The sequence below is a fragment of the Filicampus tigris genome, chromosome 12, assembly GCF_054856515.1.
Source record: "Filicampus tigris isolate MCC_2025a chromosome 12, RoL_Ftig_1.0, whole genome shotgun sequence".
NCBI classification, from domain to species: domain Eukaryota; kingdom Metazoa; phylum Chordata; class Actinopteri; order Syngnathiformes; family Syngnathidae; genus Filicampus; species Filicampus tigris.
The window spans coordinates 14,564,707-14,575,914 of NC_141228.1; the positions used below are offsets into that span (position 1 = coordinate 14,564,707).

The 11,208-nt window shown below is 42.6% G+C and overlaps 1 protein-coding gene across 1 annotated transcript; it reads left to right on the forward strand.

The window, feature by feature from the left end:
- Positions 1 to 1,594: 1,594 nt before the first annotated feature.
- On the forward strand, positions 1,595 to 10,986 carry rgmd (RGM domain family, member D). Its single transcript, XM_086046221.1, has 3 exons — positions 1,595 to 1,837; positions 5,818 to 6,329; positions 9,604 to 10,986. The coding sequence occupies exons 1-3, from the start codon at positions 1,744 to 1,746 to the stop codon at positions 10,297 to 10,299; spliced, it is 1,302 nt and encodes a 433-aa protein (XP_085902347.1). The 5' UTR covers positions 1,595 to 1,743; the 3' UTR covers positions 10,300 to 10,986.
- Positions 10,987 to 11,208: the final 222 nt, after the last annotated feature.

Here is an 11,208-nt window from a genome sequence, read left to right on the forward strand (position 1 = left end):
TGGGCCCGTCAAGACCTTTCACAAGGCTGACAGGCCACCTGAATCACACAATTGTGCGGCCGGAGGGGCCGGCATGTGTACAGAAGACGCAGTGATCCAGCAACTGTCTGGGTTCACTTCTTCTCTTTCTCATAAAGTCAGCATGCCCAAATGTTCCAGCTGCACCAAAACAACACATTAACTTTTAATCCAATTCGAGAAAAAAAAATAAAAACAATTATACAACTGTTGGGTTTTTCATACGGCCAACATTTAATAAGGTAATGGTCGGGCGCATTAAAATTCTTGCTTCGCATGGCTCAAATAGCCCACAGCACGTCCCAGGTGAGGGCTGAAGGCTTGAGTGGCCGTGTCTTTGCAGATGGTCTGGCCTCACAGCAGCTGTGCAAATGAAAGACGAAGTGTCGTTGAAGGAGTGAGAGAAAGAGTGAGAGAGAGAAGTGGAAAGTTGGCCACAAAAGGGAAAGAGTAACATACAAGTCGCTCGCTGGAAAAGTCATGGAAAAACCAATGGTGTTTAGAGATCTGCAGTGAGAAAATCATCTACTGGCGTATTTTACTGTTTCCCTTAAGCCACAATAACAGATAGCATCCATGTTTGAAAGAAAAGCAACCCTATATAGTGATAAACCAACTAACCAATTACCGGTCAGCCAATTTTGATAAAAGGGGGAAAATCACTCTGAGTACGCAATGGTTGTCCTTCAATCTCAACCTTATCACACCAGCAATTAAGCAAGTCATATTTCCATACCATAACATGTCGCTTTAAGGAAGCCGAGTTAGATATGATGTGTTAGTTTACACCCACAACTGTGTCACCGAAGTACCTTCAGGGGTAAGAAAACAACAGGTGACAGCCTTCCGGCCTGATGCTGAAAACACACCAACATTTGTCTTCGGGAGGAGGGAGGGGGTGTCGAAGAGGACAGATGCCAAAAATGCCTCGTAATTAAAGTCTGAAGTTTAACGTAGTCAACCTAAAATGCCTGCGTCAGTTCAGTGTGATCATACTTGTGTTATTTAGACATCAAAAAAAAGATTGCGCTTTTTTATAACTATTATAACAGTTTAGGGTCCCACTGACAGAAAAAATGTATTAAGCTTTGACTATGTCTAAGTTTAATGTGAAAAATGTTACAAGAGGAAAGTCATTGAGGAAGAAGTTGTACTGCTGCAGAATATAGTCAAAAATTAGGTGAAACAAAATCATAAAACGTGCTTTTGGTGTTGTGAAGCACATTGCCTTGTTCATAAAACGTTCCATATAAATAAAACTGCCTTGCTTCGCCTTACATAAGTAATTATTTGGAGGATTACTTTATACTTTTACTTGAGTCCTATTATTGCAAAGCCACCGTACTCTTGAGTACAATTTCTTGAGTACAATTTTGGGCTACTCTGCCCAACTCTGCTCAGCAAACTGATTCTCCAATTACCATCTCACACCATGAAGCACTTTTGCAATGTCCTCACCCCCCAAGTAAATTGCCGCTGCATGTAAATATGAAGTGGTCAGTTAAAAAAAAAAGGGGGGGGGGGAAGTCCTCCATTGGCCAGCAATCAGCTCGGGGCCCCCAGTCTCCACTCGAAACCCCTCCCCATAGAACCGCCCTGAAGACAGGGGCCCCTTTTGAATGACAGCGCTTGGTGAGGGAGACGAATTTTGCTCTGGTTTCCCCCCGCAGCCGCAGCGTCGATGAGAAGCAGTCGAGCAACTCCATTCTAACTGAATGGATTGGCATGGGGAGAAGCGGACCTCAGATCACGGCTAAGCTGCAGCTTTGGGACTGTGTAACGCTGACGATGGTTGTCATTTCGCTGCTCTATCCACCAGGTAAGTGGTGCGCGCGAGCCGGCCGGCCAAATCCGTGCTGCTCCACTCCCAGCTCGGCGTGCCGAGCCGCGGCGCTCCGCTACACTCAACTGGACCGGGAGGTGCAAAAAAAAAGTTTGCAATGTTTCCTTGCGTTATTGTGCTTATCTGTAACTTAGTCACGATTCCCTGACGTGCAACTACTTTAATTATTAGCGTTAAACAATCGTGGGGGGAAAAAGTTGTTGAGCCCACCGCGGGGACAAAGTACCCCTGCCCCTCATTTTGCTAACCAAGCAGCGTCAGTTAACTTTTCCTCCCCTTTCAGACAACACTTGATCGGAAAGTCTCTACAATAAAGAACACCACATTTTAAAACCACTTACCGTGGGATTAATGCCGCCGTTTAACATTAAACTCAATTTAGCGAAGTTTTTTAGGGGGATGGGGTGGGGGTGGGGGGGATGATGTTAGCTGCTAGCTAGGGTCGCTCACGAGCGTCCAACAAGCAGTAGGAGAAAAACACACTAAAAGTTTGACGTTTTGGGGGCAGCAAATGCGAGGCGTGTGACAGAAGTGTGACACAAAATGTGTGTTTTCGTCACAAGTTCCGAGTGGAACGCGTATACCCACCTTGTCGTCGAAGCAAGTCGCGCCGACGGTATTTTGGTGCTCGAGTTATTAACTTTATTAGCTACCATGAGTGGAGGAGGTGTCCAGTGTTAAGCTATTTGGCACGACCCGAGAAACCAAACCGCTACCTAACCACAAAGCCGTGTCTCGGTGGGATAAAGATGTATGTCTTCAGTTTTTTTCCCCTCATAGCTTTACTTTATACTTTTGTTTTGTTGTTGTTTGAGAACGTGAAAAGTTCGCATTAAATACTTTGTATTGGGAAAATATTCCTCTAGGTGGGACACACAAAAAACAACGTTTGTTTGGTTCCATCGGTTGATATGGATCATAGTAGAATTTTTTTTGTTTTCCCTTGCTTGAACGAGTAAAAGTTAAACATTGTATAGAACGATGCATTAAAGTCTGTGGAAAAGTTGTGTGAATCATTTAAGCATGTGTATTTGTCTAAAGTTCCTAGAGAACTTGTTAAATTGTTACTTTTTGTTACGGTATATATTTGGTCACTAGTGGTGTAGTATTGGTACACTCTCCTGACTTTGGTCAAGACCCTGTGGGTTCAGCCATAGAAAATGTATGGATATATGTGCATATTGTATGATGTTTTGACATACGCATATTGATCAGGAAAGTTTTGCCTCAGTCGAGGTGTGTGGATGCAGCTCAACTTCTCAGGTGACGTCATCCTTGCCTCCCTTATACAGCAAACAGGCTGAGATTGAATAAACAGTCTCTGCTGGTTGCAGCCAAGAGGAGCACGTCATTTTGCTTCCATTGCTGCCAAGTATGACCAATCAGCAATCGATCTTGACACATTCATTTTTAATGACTGATTTAATCAGTGATCATGATAATCTCTTTGTGGTTATTCCAAGCCACATTGTGACCACATAATGACAATATTAGGTGCTAACCATCTGCTTTTAAAACAACTCATCTCCATATCTTATGACTGTCAAATAAATGCAAGCAGACCCTTCCTGGTTGTAACACTTATTGTCCCAGATAAAGCTTGTGGGATCATTTTGGGAGATGAACCATAGCTGATGGTTTCTCATGGCGATGATTGTCAGATGGTGTCAATCAGGGCAGACTCTGCTGACCCCGATATGAGGCAGCCGAGGCCGGTTGGAATTCCGAGGAGGGATGTTGAATGCCTCCAGCTTGACCTCCTTCACCGCATCTCTGTTTTATCAGGGCTAGTGTCGAAGTGCCGCGGCAGTGACGTGCATTAATCATCTGTCACCCCCCCAGCCCCCACTCACGCAGAGTCACACTTCTGTGAAAGGGAAGAGCTGGTTGTGTGAAAAATTCCCATGGACAGGGTTGATAATGTCTTGTCCAAGATGTGAGCTTGGGCGGAAACTTTTGACATGGTACGTTTTCCTTGATTACCTCTGTCAGGATTTCCCAAACATTTTTTTTTTTTAGCATTGCCAAACCATTAATTATTACTGTAAACAGCAAATCAACACAATGGATATGAAACAAGAAATGAAGTGCCTCATATGTGATCATAAAAATAACCTGCAGCATTTACAAGGCTAGTAGTATATTTTGTGTATTTTTCAATGTGGGTTTTTAAAATAAGTTGGAGTGGAGGTGCATGGGCCAAGGGGAAATCAATTTTGTAAACATTGGGAGATTGTTAATTTCTTAGTTACTAATGCATGAATCAGGCAAGGGCATGATAATCAATGAATTAATCTTTAATAATTGGTCAATTTGTTTAGAGTTGATTAATCATGTCTTGACAAAGACTGAATGCTGTTAACTACTAGACTGCAACCAGCAGAGGTGCTGTTGATTCACTTTCACCATGGTTTGCTGTCTAAAGATGACCATGACGCCAGCTAAGAAAATATTAAGCAACGGACCTCTGGGCAGCATTTATGATTCCTTGGAAGAAAAAAAAAGTTAGATTGTTAATTTTCTTTAAAAGTTTTTTTTTTTTCAAATCACCATCCCTACTATCAACTACTATCACTTTTTGGGCTCTCACTCCGATAAGATAGATCGATATTTTTTTCTGAAATACTCCAGTTTTAAGACTGCAAGTTCCCAAACAGCATGGCCCTGAGTGATATCCCTCGTGTTATCTGCCCACCATACGCCCAGACCTGGTGTGCCATGCCGAGTAGTTTAATGGACCTCAAATACCTCAGTAGCAGCCACACCACGTTCAACACCCTCAGGCTAACCAACACAGGTTGGTTTCCTTCTAGCTGTGGAGTCTGCTTGCTATTTCTGGGAGGGCTCGTTTGAAGAGGGAACATTTGGAAACTCGTAACCTCATGTTTTAATGGCTAGATGGTGATAGTGGACACTTTTCACTGTGGGCGCCAGGTGCAATGAACTGATCAGGTGGGCCTAACAATCCATGAATTCTGTCGATTCTGGGAAAAGATATTGGGTCTTGAGTCCTGACTCAAAGTTTGGGATCGTTTTCAGTTTAGTGCTTTTTAGTAAGTTAGAGTGGAGGTGCATGGGCCAAGGAAGAATTAATTTTGTACATTTTTTGGGTGAAATTGTTAACTTCTGAGTAAATATTGCATTGATTAGGCACGGGCATGATAATCGTTTAATTAATTATTAAGATTTGGATGATTATGTAGGCTCTGGAAAGCTTCACTACAGCACCATTATTTTCAGAAGTGGATTCATTCGATAACTGTTTTGACAATTGATTTATCGTTTCAGAGACCTTGTTTGAATTAAAATGATCCAAATCATCTGTAAGTCAGCCCCTCAACAATAAATATTCTCAAATTTCTGTAGTTCGACATGAAAGTTGACTGATTATCTTTGTGTTTAATCAAAATAAGACATTTGCGAGCATGTGTTTTTACTTTGTAAAACTATTTTCTACATTTTTGCCCAAGGGGTTTTTACAGACCAAACCAGTAAATGAATCATAATGCTTTATAATACATATTTATTATTAATTTGTGTATTTTCTGCACTATCAATTTGAAATAATATCCTATTTTTAAATAAAAGGATGGACATTTTAAAATGTTTTTCAAAATCAGAATTTTCAATTAATCAAAAAAAAAGAATTACAAATTATTTGATGACTAAAATTGTTAGTTGCAGCCGTATTTAAAAAAAAAAAAAAAAAAAAAAGGAATTCAGAAAATTCACAAAGATTGCACCATGGCTTTGAAAACAATAATTATAATCTATTATTTTAATTAAATATAGTAGAGAGAGTAAACGCAGCCAATTTTCCTAATTTGAATAAAAGTCGTGCATATGGAGGAGTTGGTGCTAAGCCCAATTAGGATTGTTTGGCCTTGGCAGAGGCGCAAGATTCCAGATATCTTAGTTATCTCTTCAATGCTCATGGCCCTGCTTTTGTTTTGCAGCCTACTGTCAGCAGTGTCGCATCCAGCGCTGCAATGCTGAGTACGTGGCGTCTACCTCACCTTCAAATGGCCTGCAGGAGGACGCGCCGACCGACGTGGACTACTGCATCGCGCTGCGGGCCTACGCCCTGTGCACCCGACGGCAGGCCCGGAGCTGCCGCGGTGACCTGGTCTACCACTCGGCCGTCTTCCGCATCAAGGAGCTATTCTCTCAGCACAACTGCTCCAGCGACGGACCCACGTCCTCCGCCAAGGTCCCCAGCACGTCCCGGCCGGCCGTGTCGGAGCTGTGCAACTACGAAAACCGGGTTCTCGCCGCCGGTTCGGGCGGCCAGCAGAAGAAGTATGCCCACTGTGGATTATTCGGAGACCCGCATCTACGGACTTTCCGGGATGAGTTTCAGACCTGCAAGGTGGAAGGGGCGTGGCCTCTGATCGACAATCGCTTCCTGTCCGTGCAGGTGACCAACGTACCCGTCGTCCTTGGCTCCAGCGCTACTGCAACTAGCAAGGTAATGATAGCCAGTGTGCTATGATCGCAACTCGGAATGGGCATAACTATCACTCAAAATGATTGCTGAGTTATTATTTTGAGGCAGTTGAGGTAAATAAAAGAGTGCGGGACTGAGCCTTGCCACGAATAGCGAAAATCTGTGAGTAATTGACTCAAAAAAGATTTATAAATGCCTATAAATGCCACAAAACGGCAGCAAAGCACTACATGTAGTGCTACACCTCACTTCAACATAGTTACTTGGCATCAAGATGGCACCAATGCAATACTTTTATACGAGACAGTTCTTTGCCCTGAGCACAACAGCAGCGGATAATAGAAGGGTTTATATTAATATATAATGGTTTTATTTACACTCAATTAGTTTGCGGTCTAAAGAAGTACAATGTGCTAAAGGCTACACCCATGAGAACTAGCATGGCTGTTCCAGGCGGCTCAGTTTGACACTGAACAAGCAAACAGAAATTCAAAACATTGAGAGATTCTCACTTAGCATTGAAGCAAAAAAAAGAAAAGAATAAAACACAGATATCCCAATAGTTAGTCGACCTTTGAGCAGCTACCTTGATCCAAAATCGTTCCTAGCATGTGGAACATTAGCGTGCTAGCTCAAGCCTCACCATAAAGCACCAAAACATGTGAAGTTAATCGTCATTCCACGGTGCCTCTCGAGTCTCCCCGGCATTCCTGCCGTCTCGGAGCGGCCTCAGATCTATGAGGGGGAAGAAAGAAAGAAAGAAAGAAAGAAATGGGGGGAGAGGAGGGAGAGTCCTTCACCGGCATTGAATCACTGACATGCTTGAGCGCTCTACCTTTAACACATGGGTGGTCATATGGTAGTGATTAACGCTCACTCAAACATTCTCCACCGCTGCAATCTGGAATGTTTTTGTCACCCCTCTGGTCAAGTAATTAGCCTGGCACTTTTTGTGTAAATATGGAACGATGTGGAAAAATAGAAGAATAATTGGAAAGGAGTGTCTTTCATGTTTTAATTGCTGAAAGAAGTAGCACTAGGTTGGCACACAAGAGTCTGACAAAACTTTTTAGCTGACCCAAACTTACTCAAATACACCAAGCATTGCCATAACGTGGAGATGTACCGCACATGAAGTCATGAAAAAGGATACGTGGGAATTTATTACAACAAAATTAATGGCGTGCCTGCTTGAAGACTTTTGGAAACCAAACAACACGACCTAACCCATTTTGGGCCATGGTGTGACAAACCCTGACCTCAAACAAAGGCACAACTAAAACAGGGTAATTGCTATGAAATTTACAAAGTGTACTTTTAAAACCAGCCTAAACAAACATCTCGGGAAATTTGTTTTTTTTGTATAAGGTCCTTCTTTTTGTTATAATAAAATGGCAACAGATAGATTAAAGTATTGCTCTCGTTTGTGTGTGTGTTTTTCTAAACCTTATGCGAACCTGAAAGTGAGTGGAGGCGTTTCTCTGTCAGTACCCGCATCGCCACCATAGCGCTCTCTGAGTTGGTTTCAACTTGCCAGACTTGAGACAGGAAATCATCCATCATTGTACAGTATCCCTTCCCAAAGTGTAAACGTAACAGAGGCAGGAGCTTTGTCAGGTACTTTAAAAGGAGCGGCCGCTTCGGGAGCTACTGATTTGTTTATTTCGTTTTCATAGCTCAGCTGGAATACAAATCACTGTCACCGCTAGTGCAAATGCGGGCACTACAGTCTGACTGGGGGGAAAAGAAAAGAAAAGATAGTGGCTCATATAACATGCTGGTCATTGTTGTTGTTAAAAGTTGGGGCCAAATGGATGGTGGGTTGGCCAAAGATGATTTCAGCCAGGAAAAGAAGCCAATGGGATTTACATGTTTGGTTCTCTGCTGCCACCATGTGGTCGTCGTGGTCCTGCATTTGATTCATTTCGGACAAAGGTGGGCAACTGCTTTTCCTCTAAGGGTCATCAGTCCGTCTAAGGCTATTTGAAATTCTTGATGCAACAAGCAAATAAATATCTAATTTGAGTGTTTTGGGTGCTATTACTCTGAAGTTTAATTTGAGGCCAGAGCACAGAGGTTTGAAGAGTCTATTGAAACCATCTGGCTCCTAAATCAACTTTTGTGGGGCGTCCACATGCTGTAAACTCACAACAATTTTATAAACACATGCATTCTGATGAAAATGTGCACAAACTATACTCTGGATTGGCTCCCCGAGACGTACAAAATATTAGTGCCTGTATGTCTGAAAAAAAAAAAATCCCACCAATATTAAATATCTAAAATGAAGGTAAAATACGTTTCTTTGGCTGCCAAGCAATTTTTTCTTACCAGAGCATCGTGGTTAAAAAAACCCAGAAAAATCGTAACTATAACTATACTACTATTTACTATAACTTGTTATTGAGATTTTAACTGGATTTATGAGTAAGTTTATCTTAAAATAAGAAATCTTAAAAGTTTTTAGACTGTCTGTGATATGTTTGGAGGCTAGCTGCCTTATCTTTAGTTGTTTTAAGTTTGCCAAGTCAAATGTTCCTGTTCTATCGGAAGATTATTTTGCTGAAATTGTTTTATATATTCATTTTTCCTTTTGAGACCTTTTTTTTTTCAGTGTAGGCAAAGTTTTGGTTTTTGAGGATTTGAACCATTTATGGCTTGTTTTCAGAATTACAAGGTGGCCCGCTTCAAATGCTCCTGCAGGCTTGAGGTTTTCTGAATAGTCTACTTAACGATTAATAGAGTAGTGGGATAAAAATAGATTTTTCCTTGTTAAAACACAATAACTTGCATGTGAGGTGCATGTATTTTTGTCTACTTTGGGTTGCCATCCTGAATTTCTACTGTAGTATCTGTAACTTTGAGTGTGGTTTGAAAAGGCAGGGCCTTGCCTGTGAGTGATTTGGGTGTCAGCGAATGAGAGTGTATAGTTGGCTGGCTGTTAACTGGCTAACAGGTTAAGTCTGCGTGACTTGCCTTGAGTTGGGGTCATTTTATGTTTATCCCTGACCGCTTGACAATATGATTATAATAGGCCATATTAAATGAGATAACATTTGTACGTTATTTTTTGTTGATGTGCGGTTGTGGTTCATATTGCACAACATCTTCGTCGCAATCTTTGTGAAATGATCCTAAACTTTAAGCATTCTGTGTCTCTTACGGAGTCTTTCCTCCTGATGACCCGTAATGCTCCGAGGTAGAGATTTTTTTTTTTCCTAATGGATTTTTTCGAGTTATTCGATGAATCATTGCAGCGCTAGTGATTAATGTTTGTCTTTCTTACTGTTTCCAGATCACGGTCATCTTCAAGTCATACCACGGCTGCACGGACCAGAAAGTGTACCAGGCCACCACGGATGACCTGCCGTTGGCCTTTCAGGACGGCACTCGCAGCGGCGGCGAGAGCGGCAGCCTGACCATCACGGAGCGCGGCGGCTCCGGAGCGGGCCGTCAGGTGAAGATCCAAGCGCGCTACATCGGCACGTCCATCATCGTGCGGCGTGTGGGAAGCTACCTGACCTTCGCCATCCGCATGCCCGAGGACACGCTGGACTTTTCCGAGGACAATGGCGGCCTGCAGCTCTGCCTGCACGGCTGCCCGCGCAACGAGCTCATCAAAGAACACACGCTGGGCCGCCAAAGCCAGCAGCACCGGCAGCCCGGCGCCGCCACTGAGCTGGGTCCGTTGCGGCCGCCTCACCAGGTCTACACGGTGGAGAGAGCCACGGCTAAGTGTCGAGAGACTCTGCAGGTGGAGGACGTTTACTTCCAGTCCTGCGTGTTTGACTTGCTGACCACGGGAGACCCCGAGTTCTCCATGGCGGCATACGGCGCCCTGGAGGATTTAAAAGCGCTGCCGCCCAGCAAACTCAAGCAGAACTCGCCGAGGAGTCCGCGTCTATACAATCGAGGGGCGTCACAGACGGTAGCAGTCAACGGCCCAGCTTCTGTTCTCACAATCCTACTCCTCATTGTGCTGCTTTTGTAAAAAAAAAAAAAAATCTCTATATATCTATATGTATGTAACACGTTATATGGAAAAGACAGGTGGAAGCATCGCCAGCTTGAGGAAAGAGTGACAAGACAAGACAACCAACTTGGAATCCGGGACTGTTATAAATGCTTGCAACATGCTTAATTGGATTCACACAAGACAACATCCTGTTTTTTTTTTGTTTTTTTTATAAGCTCTTTGTTTTTGTAAATATAAACATTTCACCCCATCTTTGTCACTGTGCACACTCCGCCATGCAGTGTCTCCAGTCATATCAACAGCACTTACAGTAACAGTATCAACAGCATGTTTTGTGTATTTAAATGTTATTTCACAATGTGGCATGCAAAATACACAAGCTCCAACAACTATATGTAAAAACTACCTATCCACTGTACAGTATATACACGTGAGGTATTTGGTCATTCTGTGAAACACTCCCTCTTCAAGCTGTTTGGCTTCCAGTTCTAAAAGTTAAGGGGGGGAAAAAAACAAATCTTTATATAATAATATATTAAAAGAGTGTATATATGTGTTTCATATTGTGTACATTGGCTGATGTATAGTTGTTTAACTGTAATATGTTTTACATTTGTTGTGTTCTGTAGGCTATTTTAGTTAATAAACTAATGTGTTGTTCCCCATGCCATTTTACATATTAAAGTGTTGGACACTCCTAAATTGTTCCCCTGCTGTTTGTGTCTCCAACACCCCCAACACACACAGACACACACACTTTTATAGATTCAGTGAAAGTGGAATGTGTGAGTCAGTTACATACATTTCTGCATTGAGTCATACTGAGTGGGTGGTCCTCTTCCATCCTTCTATCGTTCTTTCCAGGGAGAGCATGACCCGGTGTTTCCTGCTTTAAGATGGAAGAAAAAAAAACTGTTTGGGTCA

Excerpts from the sequence above, each read along its gene's own strand:
- rgmd (XM_086046221.1), top strand. The coding sequence starts at position 1,744 with ATGGGGAGAAGCGGACCTCAGATCACGGCTAAGCTGCAGCTTTGGGAC. Across the intron at positions 1,838-5,817 it reads TTCGCTGCTCTATCCACCAG|CCTACTGTCAGCAGTGTCGC; the intron begins GTAAGTGGTGCG and ends TTTGTTTTGCAG. Across the intron at positions 6,330-9,603 it reads GCGCTACTGCAACTAGCAAG|ATCACGGTCATCTTCAAGTC; the intron begins GTAATGATAGCC and ends TACTGTTTCCAG.